This window comes from Equus caballus, chromosome 5, assembly GCF_041296265.1.
Source record: "Equus caballus isolate H_3958 breed thoroughbred chromosome 5, TB-T2T, whole genome shotgun sequence".
NCBI lineage: Eukaryota > Metazoa > Chordata > Mammalia > Perissodactyla > Equidae > Equus > Equus caballus.
Window position 1 is genome coordinate 11,457,919 of NC_091688.1, and position 20,075 is coordinate 11,477,993.

Consider the following 20,075-nt stretch of genomic DNA (forward strand, 5'->3'; position numbering starts at 1 on the left):
AATGCCTATATTAGAAAAAACAGTTTGCACAGTAATATGTACATCCGAGTTAACAAATTAAAACCAAAGAAAGGTGAAGGACAGAAATTATACAGAGTATAAATTATTAAAATAGAAAACAAAAATAAAGTAGAGAACATAAACAAAGCCAAAAGTTGGTTTTTAAATAAGACTCATAAAATTGATACATCCCTGGCAAGAACTGATCAAGAAAAAAAGGCACAGCACCAATAAGAAGAGTCAGGAATAAAAGATATCACTAAAAATTCTGGGGGCATTAAAAATTAAATATTATACCAATAAATTTGAAAATTTAGATGAAACAGACAATGTCTAGAAGAAGTAGACATATCAAAAGTGATATCTAAAACAAAAACCTGAATAAGGATATAACTATTGAAGTAAGTGAATCAATAGTTTAAAACTTTCTGCAAACAAACAACAGGTACAGATAGCTTCTCCAGTAAGATATTTAAATATTCACCAAAGATATCCTTCCTAGACAACACAAATGCTCCCAGAAAAGGGAAAAAGATGGGACATTCCCCAACTCATCTGATAAAACAATCTTTACAGCAAAACTGAACAAGGTTGGGATAAGAAAAAAAATTATAAAACAGTTTCACTAATGAACACAGATGCAAAAATTCTAAACAGAGTATCAGCAAAGCAAATAATATAGAAGAGGATATACATGATGACCAAGTTTAGTTTACATAAGGCATGCAAGTAGGGCAAGCAACTGTACTAGTGGGGTTTCCTAGAATGCTGACTGTGCAGTGATAAGACTAGGTTATTCCTGGGCAAATCAGAACAGTTGGTCACCCTAAGTGCAAAGTTGACTGACTTTTTAATGTTAAACAAACGTAATTATTCACATTAACAGAATGAAAAATTCGTATCATCTCAGATGCACAAAAATTTTGGAGAATACTCAACTCACATTCCCGACTAAAGAAAAAAGTCCTCTTAGGAATCTGAGAATAGAAATTTATTTCCTTGAATAATAAAAAGTACCTACAAAAAACCTACAAAAAACATCATACCTAAATGGTGACACGCCGAAAGCTTTCGCTTTGAGATCAGCACCAAGACTAGGATGCCCCGCTATCACCACTTCTATTCATCATTGTACCGGATGTCCTAGCCAGCAGAGTAAGACAAGAAAAATAAATAAAAGATATAAAGATCATAAAGAAAGAAACTAAACTGTTATTACTTGCAGATGATGATGTGTACACAGGAAAAAATATCTACAAATTATTAGAATTAAAGAGAGTTTAATAAGGTTGCTGGATATGAAAAAAAAAGTATATGTAAAAATCAACTGTATTTCTATATACCAGCAACAAACTGAAATTAAAGATATAGACATCATTTACAATAGCACAAAAAATGATTGAAGACTTAAGAACAACTCTGAAGTACAGATGTATAAGAACAAATACACTAAAAAATACCAAAATTTTGAAGAACATCCTTAAGAACCTAAATATAGAGAGAGAAATACCATGTTCATGGGTTAGAAGACTCAATATTGTAAAGACAGTCTCCCAAATTGATGTACTGAGTCAAAGTAATTCCAATAAAAATCACAGCAGGTTTACCATGGAAATGTACCAGCTGGTTCTAAAATTTAGATTGAAATACAAAAAGCCATGAATAGCTGAGACTTTCCTAAGGAAGAACAGTAACTTAAAGTTCTATATTTAATACAGTGTGGTACTGCCAAAAAGATAGACAAATAGACCAGTGGAATAGAAAGAGAGCGTAAGAAACAGACTCATACCTATGTGCTCACATGATAGATGACAAAAGTGGTACTTCAGAGCAATGGGGAAAGGATGGACTTTTAAATTAAGGATGCTTGAACAACTGGATATCAAAGTTCCTTATCCCTCACATTATACACAATAATAAAATACCAAATAGATTATAGAATATGAAAGATAAAAGAATAAAGCTTCAAGCAGATAATATAGCAAAATGTCTTCATGACCTCTGGTGGAGAATTCTTTACCTGACACAAAAAGGCTCTAATCATAACAGGAAAGATTAATAAATTTCATTCTATTAAAGACAGAAACTTCTACTCATCAAGTGACATCAAGATAATGAAAAAAGCAGCCCAATTAGAGAGGGAAAACACTTGCAATAGAGAGAGAGAAAGACAGAGACAGACAGAACTAAGAATTTTTATCTAGATTATATAAACAACAAACCATTAAGAAAATCAACTAAATAGAAAAGATGCAAAAAGTCTTAAGCAAGTACTTCACACATACATAAGAATCCAAATGGCCAATAAACATAGTAGCAGGTGCTCAATCTCACTAGTCATCACGGAAATGTAAATTAAAACCACAGAGAGCATATACACCCCAAGATCAGCTAAACCAGAAAATGTCTATCGATGCCAAGTACCAGCAAGAATACAGTGCAAGAGGAACATGCACTCACAGAATGCCTGTAGGAAGAGTAACTAACACAATTACTTCGGAAAACAGTGTGGCTTTATCTATTAAATTTAAAGATATACATATCCTATGACTCATCAATTCCACTTCTACATACATACCATATAGATATATATACTAATATATACCTGGATACATGTATAGTAGCATTGTTTGCGAAAAGCCGAAAACTGAAAAAATCTAAAAAGTCCATCAACAACAAAAGTGGGTTATACTTATTTCATAGAATACCATACAACAACAACAATGATTCAACTACAGCCATATACAACATCAATGAATCTTAACACTGAGCCAAAGAAGACAACACCACTACGTACTGCAGAAGTGCATTTATATAGGTTCAAAAAAAGAAAAACTTACAAATACTTGGGCATTAAAACAATAGAGAAAAACAAGGAAGTGATTACCATACATACCAGAATACTGACTACCTAATAGGCAAGGGAGAAGGCTATAATCTGGAAAGGGTCAGCAGGGAGATGCGGGGGTCCTAGCAATCATCTATTGTTTAGTAAGGACGGTGGTTACGTGGTCAGCCACTCTACTGTGATTCTTTAAACTGTAAATTAGTTCAATGGACTTTTCTGTGTTTTATCTCACACAAAAACATTGCAAAATTCAATTCATTAAAATTCCAAATGAAACCAAGACTCATCAAAACTGCCCTATTACAGTAAATTAAACAGGTACCACAAATATCCAGGAGTATACTTTAAAATTAAATCAAACGAAATATAAAGTAATTATTCAAATACTGGTACAAATTTACACAGATGAGACTGGTTTTTATATGGAATCCAAAGCCCTTTTGTTTAATCTGACCAGGAAGAAAGAATAACGTGTTCATTTAAATATACACATTCATTAAATGCTGTGGTAGGCAGGCTTTAAGATAGCCTCCAAAGATCCTCACCTCTTAGTATTCACATCCTTGTGTGATTCCCTCTCTTTGTGCAGGCTGGACCTAATGATTTATTTCTAAGAAAGAGAAAGCAGCACATGTGTTGGGATGTCACTTCCAAAATTAAGTTACAACAGGTATGTGATTGCTGTCTTCAAAACCCTCTCTTACTTTCTCACTTGCCCTCTCTAAGGGAAGCCATTGTGCCACATAGGAAGTTATCTTAAGGAGAAGCCCATGAGGCAAGAAATTGGTCCCTTTCCAACAGCTCGCAAGTGAACTTGGAAGGCTTCCTATCCCAGTTGAACCTTGAGATAACTGCTGCCCTAGCCAACACCTCAAGTGTAGCTTGGCGATACACCTTGAACCAAGGCACTCAGGTGTGCTGCACCAATATTCCTGACCCAAGATAGCAAATGTTTGATGTTTTAAGCCATTAAATTTGAGGAAATCTGCTACACAGCAATAAATAATTTATGCAAATATCTTCTATGTGCCTTGCACATTCCTGTTCATAATATTCAAAAGAAAGTCAGTAGGAAAAAAATAAAAAACGAAAATTAAATGTAGGATTCTAATAGCCCTGAATAGCAGTGAGATGTGACACTGATGTAAATAAGTAGTATGTTAAATCTGAAAAGCAGTTTAACTTCTTTGATTGGTATATATCAATGTCTAAACCAAGACTCATCACAATCCCAATTAAAAGTTACGTATGAAATCATAAAGTTAATTTTCAAAGTCTGAATGTTAATCTTAGGAAAATAAATTCCAAAGTAGTAGTTTCCCTCCTGGTCAGTCTATATTTTGCTTGAATAAGTTCAAGTACAAATTATACTGCGGGAGATAAGACCTTTAACAACTATACTCATTTTGAGGATTAAACATGCAAATATGCTTTATAATGTATGCAAGAAGAAAATATAACCACTCCATTCTGTCTGCACTAAATCATGAGATATGTGTCAACTATACTTTCTAGACTAAAGTTTATTACAATTACAAATCACTACTGTACCCAACTCCAATTATGGAGAAATTTATGAAATTTAATCAAAATAATAGGTAAATTTTTAAAAATCTGTTAACTTAGCTTCAGATTTTCAAATTTTCAAAACTTTATTAACCTAGCTCCTCAAAGTCCCTTCTGTAATTAAATCTGAAATACTCAAAATCACTCAATCATGGATACATTAAAAACAAGAAAACCAAAATGTATTAATGACAATATAACTAGTGCACATAAGAGGCACCAATATCCAGAATACTTGGAACTAGTATATTTCTTGGATAAACTACCTCTAAGGGGGAAAAAATCAATCATTCACAAGAATCATATTAGATTCAAACTAGAGTCAAACTGAAAAACTCTACAGCATAATTAACCCAAATGTTTAATAACAAAAATGGAAACACTCATATTAAGAGCTATGTGATCAAAGGCAAATATGATAGAAGGTGTTACTGAAGGCCACCAGCCACCACATCAGAAAGAGGACAAATTAGGATCACAAGGTAAGGATCTTGTTGGGAAACAATTTTCCACTAATCTCTCCCATTTCTGCACATCTTGTGATAGTTTTTCTTCCAAATTATCTTTTCAAGAATGTTTGTGTTGACTTCCTCCAGGACAGAGGGCATATTTACTTTCTGATCAGTATAATATATATAGTGTCTCCCTGCAGGGCAAAGACTGGACAGGTTTGCTAGCAGATTCTCTTAAAAGATTGGAATTTCCTAAGCTCAGGGTTCCACAGCTGTAACATAAATCTACAGTATGTGCAGAATCCACCTGGGCCCATCTCTACATCGCCCCTTGGAGGTCAGGTGGAACTGATGCAAATATGAAGCTGATGCTGCCAGATGTGACATGAGTAATAAAAGTCCTTATCTCCAGCATCTGTGAAACTGTGGCAGGCTAACTTGCTAGTAGGGTAAAACTCTCAGAACGTTCACAGTTTTCTGGGGTTTTTTTACAGTTATGTGCTGTATCCTTATTACCTGAGACAATTTCAAATCTAACAATTTATTACAAGCATTAATAGACCCCTAAAGAAACACTGAAAAACCTCAGGGGCTAAGGAAAATCTTAAATAATTCAGGACACAGATAACGACCAGGCATTACATTTAACCCTCGGATATCCTCATGTTTGGAATGTTCATTTAATTGATTCATTTACTCATTCACTATTAAGTAATTTCCTATGTTTTAAGTCTCACTCCCAATGTTTTCAAAGTCTAAAGCAGAAAGAAACATGCAAAACTACTGCGAAACAATTTTACACTCTGTTTTAAAAGGTGGGAGGAGTATGTATGGAATATAAAAAATTACCACTTTTCCAAAGAATTTTCTACAGCAAAAAATGTTGAGCCTACATATTGAATTAATAATTTTATTTCCATACATTATAAAATTTCCAACTTTGTTACTCAAAGTGTGGTCCAAGGACCAAGAGCATCATCACCTTGAACTTGCTAGAAATGCAGATTATCAGGCTCCAACACACACTTCTTAATCAGAACCTGGATTCTAACAAGCCCCTCAAGTGATTCTCATGCACACCGAAGTTTAAGAAGCACCCACTCAAAAAGAAAAAAAAGGAATAAGTCTTAAATTTATAATGAAGATAACGTTTTTAATAGACATATTAAAAGCACAACTGTAAGCAAAAGTTAAGGATAGGAAAAATACAGTCATAAACCATGTAAAGAATATTTAATTATCAACACTAGCATAAAACAGAAAAACCAAACCTGAATCAAGTAAAAAAATTGACATCATGAACAATCAGAAAAAAGGGAAATATCAAACTAAGATAACGTAAGGATCTGTCAATGCATTGAAAGTATTTCATCAAAATAAAAACTCGTTTTATTTTCTCAACTAATAAAGATAGCCTAGAACCTAGCACATAATAGACGGTTATTTATATTTTTTTTAATGAGTGGAAAGTATCCTAATTAGACAACTCAAAGTAAAAATATAAGAGAAGCGACACATTAGGAATTTAAATATAAAAGTTTTTAAAGCTATTTTAGGATGCTACCCAGAGCACAGAATTTTGCCTTTGATTTTCCCATATTTTGTACAAGTGCGAAATGACCGACGAATTTTATAAATGTAAAATTAGAACATTCTGGTTATAAAATTGTTAATAAAAATTATCTTTTGGCTATCCTGCATGCTTACACTTTCCAGATTCTAAATAGGTAGCTATGTTTTCACATGTTTTCTCCCCCAGCGTGCATTTTTACCATGAGAAAGACTGCAACCCTCTCTACTTAAGGCTTTATTAGGCACATTTTCCTAACTTTTCTTTTCAGGGCGAGGAGTAAGCTGTCATTTGATAATCCTGTTTTCTTCTTCACAGCTTTGAGGTAAGCCATTGTATTCAATCTTATACAAAACTTTTCAGCACATCTCCAAACGTGGATTTTTAAAGTATCAAGTTGTAAAGGTAAAAGAGGTTAAAATAACAAAGCTTAAGAAAAACTCCTGGAAACTTAAATGCTTTTTAAATATTTAAATAAATTTTTTAGCATGAAATGCCTTTACAAAAGTAGGGGGGAAATGGGACTAGTCAACAATATTAAATGAAACATTATGTAAAAGACACAAAATAATATACCTCTCTCTTATTTCTTCTTGCAACCTTGAGGAATTCCATAAGGATCTGTAGTTGGGCTGCATGTGATTCCTATAATAGAAAATTATAATTGTTCTTTTAAAAATATAACTACGAGTTCAAAGTTTTCTTTAACACCACAGTATAACCAGTATGAAGCAATGTTATACATCGATTTAAGTCAGTCTATACTGCTATTTAATCAGTTTTCCCATTTACTAAATTGGCGTTTTTAAAAGGCATTTTCCCCAAAACTAACTAAAACTAATTTTAAGAAACAAGTGTTTCAAATTACATTCCTCATCTACCATGCTGAAAAAACTATTTATGGGAAATGGCAATTCTGTTACCTGTCCTAGCCTTCTCTTCTCCAATCAAACTAGTAAGACATCAAAACCAAAAATCATAGTGAAACTAACATAGTTCCTAGAGACTAATATCACTTTCCCCACAAGAATTTCATTGGCAGGGGAATAAGAAGCATAATAAAAGTGAAGAAATCCACACATTTCAGAAGTCAAATTTACTATTTCTAGTTATTACCTACTTACACAGATGTGAGAATTAATATATTTCTATAGAAGATTTCAGTCATATAGAAACATATAAAAACAAAAATTTTAATATAATTAAGTGGAGGGAGAGGTAAATAACCCAAATTGGTAACTGAAATAATGAGATAAGAGATAAATGATAACTATAAACTTGACATTTTCTGGGTATCAAAAAATAAAATTACAAATATGTATCTTTTACTGTTAAATTTTACAAAAAGAACCAAGAAATTCCAGATGAATCTGATAAATACATGTAAAAAAATACCAAACATAAAAATGGAATAACAATAGGAGATGGTTATGAATAAATATAACTTTATTTTTTAACATATAGTTGAGAAGGATGAATAAAAAAGCCCAGTGGAGTACTTCCAAAACAAACAAAAATAAATGAGATTAATAAAATTTTCATTTACCAGGCTATGCAACAGAATTATCTGAGGCATTTGTTAAAATGACACTGGAACAGATATTATCTGATTCTCTTACTCTAGAGAAGACTCCAGGAATCCATATGTTTAACAAGTCCCCAGATGGTAAGAATCAGTCCATCAACATTTGAAGAATCACTAAGATATTACACATACTACACAAAAGTATGGCCGCTTAATCAACACTCCTAGAGTCTACCCTCTTTGGGGAGAGGGAGGGAATCTTTGCATTTTCAAGGATAAAAGGCAAAATAGATCAATGAAATGTTTCAGTCAAGACAAACAGACAAGGGAGGACAAATGAAGTGACAATCACATTAGGATATTCCAATTAACAAACTCAACTGAATTAATGTTTCACAACTGAAAAAATTTGTAAAACACAGTATCATAAAGCTTTAAAAGTGAAATTTTTTCCTGCATAACAAACTGGATTGGAGGTCAGACACATTCCTGAGAAGTTAAACTTTCACAGAGAACAAACTCACAGGGGCCCTGAGTCCCAACAATGATAACAAAGTATCCCAGAATCCTCTGCATCTTTCTTGGGACTTCTTTACACTGATTATCTATAACTGTCTACAGATTATTTGGTTAGAGAGCAAAGACCACATATTTATATAAGAGGAACGTGTACAGCCAAAACTGTTAATAAATAACAGCTCATTTGCAAAGGAATTGTGCAAACTACCTTCAAAATAGTTAAGTTTGAATACTTCATTTCAGTCTATCAACTAGGATATGTTAATAGGGTGAGAATGCAACAGATTTACAGAAGGGAAGGGGAAAAGCTCCCCAAAGCCTCTAGGTCAAAGGAAAACTGGGACCAACTAAGTACACGAGGAATTCATTAATGGCACCTGCTTCTACAACTTAAATCTTTAAAGGAATAACTTCAAGAAAGGAGATAAATGGCAAATTTATAAAACTATAATTTCATATGTAAATATGAAAAAATCATATAAAATAAAAAGTGGAGTAAAAAGAGAACACTTAAAAATGGGAAGAGTATAGCCAATTGTATCAAAATAAGTCTAGCCATATAAAATTGTTAGAACTGTCTCAGAAACTGAACATGAAGGTAATCCCCTAAAGTCATCTAACCCACTACTAAAAATACAAGTCCAGGGGGCTGGCCCCGTGGCCCAGTGGTTAAGTTCGCGCTCTCCGCTGCAGGCGGCCCAGCGTTTCGTTGGTTCGAATCCTGGGCGCAGACATGGCACTGCTCATCAAACCACACTGAGGCGGCGTCCCACATGCCACAGCTAGAAGGACCCACAACGAAGAATATACAACTATGTACCGGGGAACTTTGGGGAGAAAAAGGAAAAAAATAAAATCTTTAAAAAAAAAAAATACAAGTCCAAGAAGTTGATTTTCTAAACATTTCTTACAATTGTCAAAGCTTCCACAAAAGTATAACGATCATTTATCCCAATTATCTCATTTTCAGATGAGGAAACTGGAGTAAGAGAAAGAGTGAAAAGAAACATATTTAGGGGAAAGAAAAAAAAAATATTTAGAATCTTATTCTCCACTCTCAGTGCTCTTTCTAATACAGCAAGTTCTGTCACATTTGTCCCCTTTGGTTCCCAGTCTATTACCTAAAAGGGAGCATGCCTGCCCTCTGAAATGGAATATGCTTCAAATCTTCAGTAACACATTGGTTTTTTCCTATATTTTCCTATTCTTTTCTGCAATTAATTTTTTATACTAAAGATCAGATAAGATTATCCCTACTATGAAAATGAATCAACTGCTTGATTTGAGCCCAGAACAATTAAACATGTGAATTGTAAAATTAAATCTTCTTGTTCCAACTCCATGGTTTAGTATCCTTCTGATATTTGGCATTTGAGAGAACTTTCCAACTGGCTGAAAATGCACTGCTCAGACCTATCAAAACACAGCTACTCTAACTCAGCTTCATAAACTTCACTATAAATGAATGTTGGCCCTTATGAGTTTACCTGCCACCAGTTCATCCTCCCAAGTACAGTTAACTCTATAGTAGTTGCTCAACACAAGGGCAAGTGGCATTTTGAGGGAAGAAGTGTTTCCTTCCATAAGACTTCCCAAGTAGCACAAAATAGACATGTTATTTAGCAGTATAGAAGTAAATAAAAACAATTAAAAGTTGAACAGATTGCTCCTAGGGAGTTAAGATAAGGGATAGGGAGTAATGGAACTGAGGACTGCTGATTTTTTCTATGAATCTTGTCGTATCATTTGATTTTGTAAATTAGGAGTATTTATTACTTGGATTTTTTTTTAAGGGAAAGGAAAAGCAAGAGGGGGAGAAGGGGTGGGTACTTTCCAGATGTGACAGGAAGTAGAAGAGTTCTAGGAATCTAACACAAAAACACTGTAAAACTGTATGAGTGCTTCCCCTACTTGCCTTCAGATTCCCTATCTATAAAATAAGCAGATGACATGTCAAAAACAAGAATCATTTTGTCATATCCTTTGCAAATGTTATTTAGGTGATTATTTTTCTCTATATTTTTTTCCTTAAATCTACTGTCAAAAAAATTCTAACGAATATTATTTCTGGTAGTATGAGTGACTACCAAAGCATTCAAATTGGGGTACCAATACACCTGAGAATGCAAGTAGATCTTCCAAAGTATATATGGACACAAGATTTAAAGGGAAATAATTCACAAATCCTCAACCTTCAATATTTATCTTTTCTAAAATTGATCTGCTCACCAGACATCACTCCAGTTCTCAATTCCAATATGTTCTTTCAAAATTTCTCTTTTCGTTCTTTAAAGGGGTTTAAAAAGGAGGGGAAGGAAAGGCATATCTTTTACCCATCCAGAAATTTACCTTGATACATGGCCTTGGGGTATGAAAGTCTCTGGAACAATAAAATAACATAATATAAAATAGTCATGCACCACATAATGACATTTCAGTCAATGACAGGCCCCTAAGATTAGTATCACATAGCCTAGGTGTGTAGTAGGCTATACCATCTAGGTTTGTCTAAGTACACTCTATAAGGTTCACACAACAACAAAATGGCCTAACAACACATTTCTCAGAACATATTCCCATTGTTAAGCGACGCAAAACTGTACTGCTGTTTTAAAAAGCGAATTACTCTAAATAAAAACTAGATAACAAATCTTTTTTATAACTCAGGTAGTTGCCAATTCTTTGCATTGAACACAATTTAGGCTATGAACCAAAAACTGACAGCTCTAGAAGGAAAATTTAAAAATCCATGATCATATTAGTAAATTAATATACCTCTCTCTACACTGAATAGGTTTTTACTTTGAAAAATTTTTAATAGAAAAGTTTTAAATAGAAGATGTAAACACCCAATTAACAAATTAAATGAAAAGAACAATAAATGAAACAATTTCAGAAAACGTGCTTCAAAGCACAAGAGGAATATTTACAAAGAGTGACATTATAAATAGTTCACAGAATGAGTGACTAAAATTTGGATGAGCTGGTATCATAGAGACAACATGTTCATAGTACAAAAGATTTAAGTTAAAAAACATTAGCGACCAATCCTCTCCAGATTAAAATGTAAAACACTGCTCCCACAGTTAACAATAAAAATACAGATAAAGTAAAAAAAAATACTATTCTTTAAAGTCAATGAACTGAAACTAACTCAAGCAACAACTGAGCTCCAACTCAACTAAATTCCTGACTAGACCAAAGAGATCAGTCTCTTAACCTTGCTCATGGCAAAGGAAAAGGCAAGAACTTTTAGGAAGAAAGCATTAACTACTTTAGTCTCTATACCACTCTTGAATACAGAATGTATAAGATACAATTAAAAAATTACAAAACATGGAAAGAAGTAGAAAACTCAAGAGAAAAAACAAGCAAAAGAATGAAATTCACAGATGACTCACATGCTGGAATGAGCAAAAAGAACTTTAAAATATTACTATAAAGCATTAAAGAATTAACAGGAAAAGAGAACAAGTGAAAAAAATGGAGAATTATAGAAAAGAAACTGAAAGAACAAAACGTAAATCCCAGAAATGAAGTACAAAGTCTGAAGAAGTAAAAAAATAAAAATAAAAAGACATTGGATGGTTTTAGGAGCAGACTGGACAGAGTGGAGGAAAGGAATAATGAACTCAAAGACAGTTCAATATAAATTGTTTAAACCGATCTACAGAGAGAAAAAAATTAAAAATAAGAACAGAGCATCAGAAATATGTGGGATAATATAAAACATTATAACAAATGACTAGAATCCTAGAGGAAAGGAGAGAGAGCACAGAGCTGAATAAATAAGAGCTCACAATCTTCAAAGAATAGATCCTCTTGTTCCGTGAAACACAAGCAGGATAAATATTTTTAAAATGAAACCGAAGAATATCAAAATCAAACTACTGAAAACCAACGTCAAAAAGAGGATCTTAAAAGCTGCTAAAGAGAAAAAGGATATACTATCCTTAGGGGAAGAACAGTAAGAATGACTGCTAATTTCATCAGAAACAAAGAAGCAAGAAGACAATGAAAATATATATTTAAAGTATTAAGAGAAAAAAAAACTAGACTTCTATCAGCACTACAAGAAATAGTACAGACAGTTATACAGACAAAAGGGATTTAAAAGAAAAGATGAAGATACCTGAAAGGGTAAATATTTGAGTATAAAAAGGGGTTTTCATTTTTGCATCACATCTTCAAAAGACTATTAAGTGTTCAAAGCAAAAATAACTATGTCTAGTGGGGTTTATAACAGTCTAGATCACAAATCACATCAGCTTGGTTAAGTAGAATTATTTTAAAGTTTTACATTTTCATAAAATGGTATATATTCAATGTTGACTGTGAATACATTGTCCTTGAAGTGGCATACTACAAACTCAAGGTTGACTCTGAAAAGTAAGAGAGGCATTTTGTAATCTTTAGAGAAACCACTAGAAACACAATAAAAAGAAGTACATCAAAAACAGAGAAAACAAAATGGAATACTAAGATGGAATCCTGAAAAGTCAATGACGTCTAAAAAAAGGCAAGAAATGAGGAACAAGGAATAAAGAATATATGGAAAAATAGAAACAAATACCAAAGTGGTAGACCTCAACTCTGATGCGATATACCTCAACGCCCATCACACAGAAGACAAAAAAGAAGAAACAGGAAAAAAAAGAATAGCAAAAATAGTCATACCCAAATGAGAAGTGAAATAAAAGGGTGTGCTTGCAATATTGCTTTTCCCTTCTCATGAACTATGAGGTGTATCATTTTTTAAATGTGGAACACACCAAATAAAAATACACTAAGCATCTAAAATTTGATGTGAAAACTGTGGGGAGTCCACAGCTGTTGCAGGTGCTCCTGAGGCCCTCAGCGACAAAGACTGCCAGGGTCTTCCACAGAGCAGGCCGCTAGAGACCATGACAGCAAAAGTCCACTGGCTGACAGAAGTAGCTCCCACCCTTGCCTTCTGATCCTAGCCATCTTCAGACGTTTCTGCTAAACCAGTCTCTCCAGCAATCCCTTCAGTGTGGTTATTCTCCTTTTTTTTGCTCTGCTGTGTTGCTGTTTGTCTGTCTTACCAGGACTCACATCTTGCTCCCTAGAGCTATCTTCATTCATAAATAGCTATCTAATTGTTTTTGAAAGGGGAATGAATGCTGGTATCCCCTATTCTACATCAATAATTATATTACATTTAAATAAACTTAAGCATTTGAATTAAATGAGCTTATTAGATTGTGTTTTTTAAAAAAACCAACTACATACTCTTCAGACACTTTTTTAAAACATGAGGACAGTGAAAGAATTAAAGTAAAAGGATGAAGGAAGATATACAATAGAAACTCTAATCTTAAGTAAGCTACTGACGCTATATTAACAACAGAAAATATAGAAGCAGACTTCAGGACAAGGAATATTTCCAGTGATAAACATATACATTTCATAATGATAAAGGAGATGATTCATCCAGAAGACATAACAATCTTAAACATGTATACACCTAATAATGAACTTTAAAATCCATGAAGCAAAAATCACAGAAAACAACGAAAAACAGACAATCAAAACCATATTTTTAACACACTCCTATCAGTAAGTGGTAGAACAAGCAGGGAAAAAAAAGGTCTGAATAATAATAACAAACTCTATATAATCAACATTTATAAAGCACCACAACAAATAACACGCAGTTTTCAAATGCAAGTGAGCATTCAACAATATACACCATATACTGAGCCATAAAGAAAATCACAATGAATTTCAAAGGGCCAAAAGTATAAAAACTGAACTTACAAATCTCACTAAAATGCAGTAAGAAAGAATTCACACTCCTACCTTAAACAACAAAACAAGAGGCCAGTTATAGGAAACCATGGTTTTGAGAAAAAAGACCAGAAATAGTACATTTTCCCAGGAGCCAGAGTGGAAAAACCTTGAAAGACACAGGCATCAGTAGAATACTCAAAAAGGTTGCCTCAGCAGTGGAGCAAAATTAGCCTAGCCAAAAATCTGCTCTGAGCCCAATCTAACAAACTCAAAGACAAGTTTTGAAAGAATCAAACTTTTTCCAAGTAACTTAACTACATGCCAGAACAAAGCTCAAGAATGTGTAAAAGAATACAAAAATACCCAGCACTAAACAAGGTAAAATTTACAATTTCCAGCATCCAATCAAAAAATTAATAAGCATGCAAATAAGAAAGAAATACATCCCATAAGGGGAAAAATCAATCAATGAAAATAGATATAAAAATGATAGAAAATTAGTAACCAAAAACAATGAAGAGTTATTATAAGTACATATATGCTCTAGAAGTTAGAGAAAAGCATAAGCATGTTAAGGAGAGACATGAACAACAGAAAAGATTAGTGTACATGAAAATAGAAACAGAAACTATCCAAAATGAAGTAGATAAAGAAAAAAGACAAAATAGAAATGAATACAGATGTTTATCAGCGAGCTGTGGAATAACTTCAGCTGGCCTAACAGATGTGTAATTGGAATCGCCAAAGTAGAAGAGGGGACAGAAAAATATCTGAAGAAATAATGACTAAAACTTTTCCAAATCTGATGGAAACTACAAACCCACAGATCAAGAATCTCAAAGAACCCCGAGAACAAGAAATAAGTGGTAGCGGGGGTAACTATAGCAAGGCACATCAAAATCAAAATGCTTAAAAACATCAAAAGAACATTTTAAACTGGAAGAAACACATTTCATTCCAAGGACAAGAGATAAGAATGACAGCAGTCTTCTCATCTGAAACAATGCAAGACAGAAGACAATGGAGAGACATTTTTAAAATACTGGGGGAAAAAAGTAATTCTAGAATTCTGTACTTATTTGGAAGTACCTTTCAAACACAAAAGCAAAATAAAGATTTTATTAGGCATAGAAGCTGAAAGAACTCATCACCAACAGATTTGCCCCAAAGAAAAGTATTTTAGGCAGAAGGAAAATTACTGACACAATGCAAAAGAATGAATGGAAAACAAAACAAGCGCGCCAGAAATAGTACATATATGGGTACATACAAGACTTTTAAAAAATCTCCATAAAACATAATTTACTGTTTAAACCAAAATTAGTAACATTTATTTTGGGGTTAATAAGATATTTAGAAATAAAATATGTGACCAAAAAATGGTACAAAGGTCAGGAGAGAGGAAATGGAAGCATATTGTTGTAAGGTTCTTATAATACAGATGAAGTGGGACAATATTACTTGAAGGTACAATGTAATAACAATTGTATTAAAAACCTGAAAGAAACCACTAAAGAACAGAACAAAAAGTTCTATTTGATAAGCCAACAATGCAAATAAAATGGAATCATGAAAAGTATTCAATCTAAAATCACATAAATCATGTTGTCTAACCACAATGCAATTCAACCAGAATTCAATTACTGAAGTATATATTTGGCAAAGTAGCAATATCCAAAATACACACACACACACACACACACACACACACATACCCCGTCTTACAAATCAGTAAGAAAAAAGACAAATAATCTAGTAAGGAAATAGGTTTAGGATATGGATAGGTAATTCACCAATAAGAAACCAAGAGAGCCAAACAAATGAAATTCTCAACTTCACTAGTAAACACAGAAATGCAAAACAAACACACACACAAGCATCTGACAACCATCAGATTGGCAGAAACTAAAAAAGAAAAAATACCAAGAACTGACACAGTACAAACCCACAGATGAGCAATTTGGCAATATTTAGTAAGGTTAAAATGTGCATGCAAACCCTATGAACAGCAATTCCACTCCTTAAATCACTAAGTGTATATATTTCAGCACAAGGAGACATGTATAACAATATTAAATGGAGTACTGACAATAATAGCTAAGAACTGGGAAGAACCTAGATGTCCATCAAAAGGGAACTAGATATGTTCATGCAATGGATTACTATGGAGAAGTTAAAATAAATAAACTAGCTATATATTTATCAAGATGAACCTCAAAAAGTAAAGAGGCATATGTCAAAAGGATAACTACAGTAGGAAACTCTTTATATAAACTTCTAAATTATACAACTGCTATACAACATTTTATATAGTTGTAGATACAAATATATGAAGAAAGCATATAGACACTTGAGAAGGATCCTTGCCAATTTCATATGTTGGTCATTCTGGGAGAATGGAATGAGATGAGAGGGCTTTAAGTATAAAAAAATTTAATTCTCATAAAATCAGATCTAAGACATATATGGCAAACTGTAAATATTTATTAAAACTGAGATGAGGTATTTCAAGAGTCTCATTTTCTGTATTTTTCTGTATGTTGGAAATATTCAAGTTAAATAATAATACAAAGTTAAACAGGAAAACAATAATGAAAGAAAGCTATAAAACCTGTGATAGGAACTTTGATTCCGAACTGGGTTCCTCTTCAAAAAATAGAAAAGGATCTGTGGTCTAAAACTAAGATACGTGTATTTCTTCAATCTAAGACAAAAAGCCAAAAAGCAAGCAAAAATTAATGTTGGCAAATCAAAAGGTGGGAAGAAAGTTAACAGTTCTCACCTTCGACATGTAAGCTTATCTATCTTCAGTATGGTACCCCCATGTTGAAGTGTGCCTGTCGTGCAATAGTCCAGAGAACCTCTTTTACCACCACCAGGGGGAAAAAATTCTAGCGTTCTAAGGTAGAAAACGGAGAATCATTTGCTGTGAGTTGTATAGGAAAGGATCAGAGATTCCAATTGCTTCTTAATCTGATTCTCAATCAATCAACATGTTTTCAGCCCTTACTACATGAGGTACCTAATGCTCTCAATTCCAAGGCCTTTGTTCCACAATACAAACAGGATTGGTTCTTAGCTATTCCCCCACTGCTGGCTCAGTATTCAGCCTTCTCAGATCTCCTAATCGACTACTTTTCATCCATCTGCTTTATAGCTTACAAAATGCTGCTGCCATTGTCTCTTGTCCCATTCTTTTGCCTTCTTAAAATCTCTTCACTCTCATTTTCATAGCTTTATAGGAACAAGGTAACTGCATATGTTCAATCCATCAGAGAGAAGTTTCTTTATATCATTTATCACTATGTGAAAATATTTACTTAATTGATTTAGTTTATCTCCTCATCCCATCCCCAACACACACGCAAAGCAGAACCCTGTCTGTCTTTTCTACAGCCCTTAACATAATACCTAGCACATGGTAGATGCTAATAAAAAACTATGTTTAAAACCATAGGAGAGTCTTGGCAATGACTTCTGGGACATGACACCTAAAGCATAAGCAACAAAAGAAAAAATAAACAAGTCGGATTACATAAAACTAAAAAGCTCTGCACAGGAAAGGCAACCACCAACAAAATAAAAAGGCAGCCTACAGGATGGGAGAAAATATCAGATCATATATCTGATAGGACGTTAATATCCAAAAAAAATAAAGAATTCATATAACTCAATAGCAAAAAAGAAAAAAATTCAATTTAAAAATGGGCAAAGGACCTGTATAAACATTTTTCCAAAGAAGATATTCAGATGGCCAACAGGTACATGAAAAGGTGCTCAACATCACAAATCATTAGGGAAATGCGTATTCAAACCATGAGATATCCCCTCACACCTGTTAGGATGGCTATTATCAAAACAACAAGAGATGATAAATGCTTGTGAGGAGGTAGAGAAAAGGGAACCTTTGTGTACTCTTGGTGGAAATATAAACTGGTATAGCCACTACGGAAAACAATATGGAGGTTCCCCAAAAAATTAAAAATAGAACAATCATATGATCCAGCAATCTCATTTCCGGGTATATTTCCAAAGGAAAACAAATCACTATGTTGAGGAGATATCTGCATTCCCTTGTTCACTACAGCATTATTTATAATAGCTAAGACACGGAAACAATCTAAGTGTCCATCAATGCATGAATGCATAAATATGTGGTATATATACAATGGAATACTATTCAGACACAAAAAAGAAGGAAATCTTGCCATTTGCAACAATATGGATGGACCTTGAGGGCATTATGCTAAGTGAAATAAGTCAGACGAAGAAAGAAAAGTGCTGTATGATCTCACCTATATAGGGAATCTTAAAAAATAACCAAAAAAAACCAAACTCAGGAGCCAGCCCTACGGCCGAGTGGTTAGGTTCGTGCACTCCGCTTTGGCGGCATGGGGTTTCACCAGTTCGGATCCTGGGCGCTGACATGGCACTGCTCATCAGGCCATGCTGAGGCGGCATCCCACATAGCACAACTAGAAGGACGCAAAACTAAAAATATACAACTATGTACTGGGGGGCTTCAGGGAGAAAAAGGAGAAATAAAAACTTTAAAAAAGAAACCAAACTCGTAGACAAGAGATCAGATTTGTGGATACCAAAAGCAGGGGGTGAGGGAATTGGATGAAGGTGGTCAAAAGGTACAAACTTCCAATTATAAATAAGTACTGAGGATGTAATGTACAATATGATGACTATAGTTAACACTATGGATGATATATTTAAAAGCTGCTAAAAAATCCTAAAAGTTCTCGTGACAAGGAAAAAAACATATTTTTTCTTTTTCGTTTTATATCTGTATGAGATAACGGATGTTAACTAAACTTGTTGCAGTAATCATTTCCCAATATATGAATGTCAAGTCATTATCCTGTACACCTTGACATATGCTGTATGTCAATTACATCTCAACAAAACTAAAAGAAAAAATAAAAGATAACCCCCCCCAAAAAAAAACAAAGGAGAATTTCCCTCAACTCTGCCCCCCAAAAAGACACAGCATGGGAGACTCATTTTGGTCAGCTCACCCTCAGCTACTCCTTTCTCCTTCTAAACGATTCCCATTCTATTAGGTGAGATCCAGATGCAAGCTATGTTAACCAGAATCTAGCCACAGAATTTGTTAAACTAAATTTGAAAAGAAAAACTCCTTTTCTTCTTTTATCAAAAAACATAAAAATAAATGAGGAAGTGCAAATAAGCACACTATCCACCATTTGATAAAAATCTGCAAAAAGAAAACCAGACCTGTCCTAAAGAAATTGATACAACAAGCACAAAAGAAAGACTCCCAACAACATTCAAGTGCCTGATCTCATTTCCTTATAGTCTCCAGAGAAGCCATGGTTCCAATCTTCCCAACAGCTGGTTGTTAAGCTCTTCCTTTTTATGAGTGTGAGCTACTCACTCCCTTCTCCTGTCAATAAATACTACCTTTTTGTTTAGTTAGGTCAGGGTAGGTATTTGCTTATGCTAGGGTGTGTGCTGCTTATAATGAATCATATTCAATTCTTGACTAATACATGCAAATTTACATTTTGCATTTTTACATTTATTTACATGGAATAAATGCAGATTTACATTTCATCACATGAAAAAGGATATATTTAGTTCTAGTTCCCATCTTTCTAAATGCCCTTAGTTAAGCTATAGACTACTGCTGCTGCCAATGGACACCTGCTGGAAGGATTTTATATAGATAACAATCATCTCTATTTTCTCCTCCAAACTTCATATGTGAAGAGGGAAGATTTGGCAAGGAAGATATTCATTAGAAGAAAAATGACGAATAAAATTGCTTCCTATTAAAATGAAACTGTACTTTCTCATGATCTTTCTTAA

At 33.6% G+C, this 20,075-nt stretch overlaps 1 protein-coding gene across 11 annotated transcripts in view; it reads right to left on the minus strand.

The window, feature by feature from the left end:
- COP1 (COP1 E3 ubiquitin ligase) overlaps positions 1–20,075 on the minus strand; it is a 246,122-nt gene that overhangs the window by 168,911 nt on the left and 57,136 nt on the right. For 8 of the 11 annotated variants that reach the window (XM_023640594.2, XM_023640593.2, XM_070267738.1 and 5 more), the window contains one exon: positions 7,013–7,081. The exons of 2 other annotated variants lie outside the window; for them this stretch is intronic. In XM_023640594.2, coding sequence (XP_023496362.2) covers positions 7,013–7,081 — 69 coding nt within the window. Of the gene's footprint in view, positions 1–7,012; positions 7,082–17,016; positions 17,064–20,075 lie in introns of those variants that run through there. One more of the 11 variants, XM_023640601.2, reaches the window with a different exon arrangement.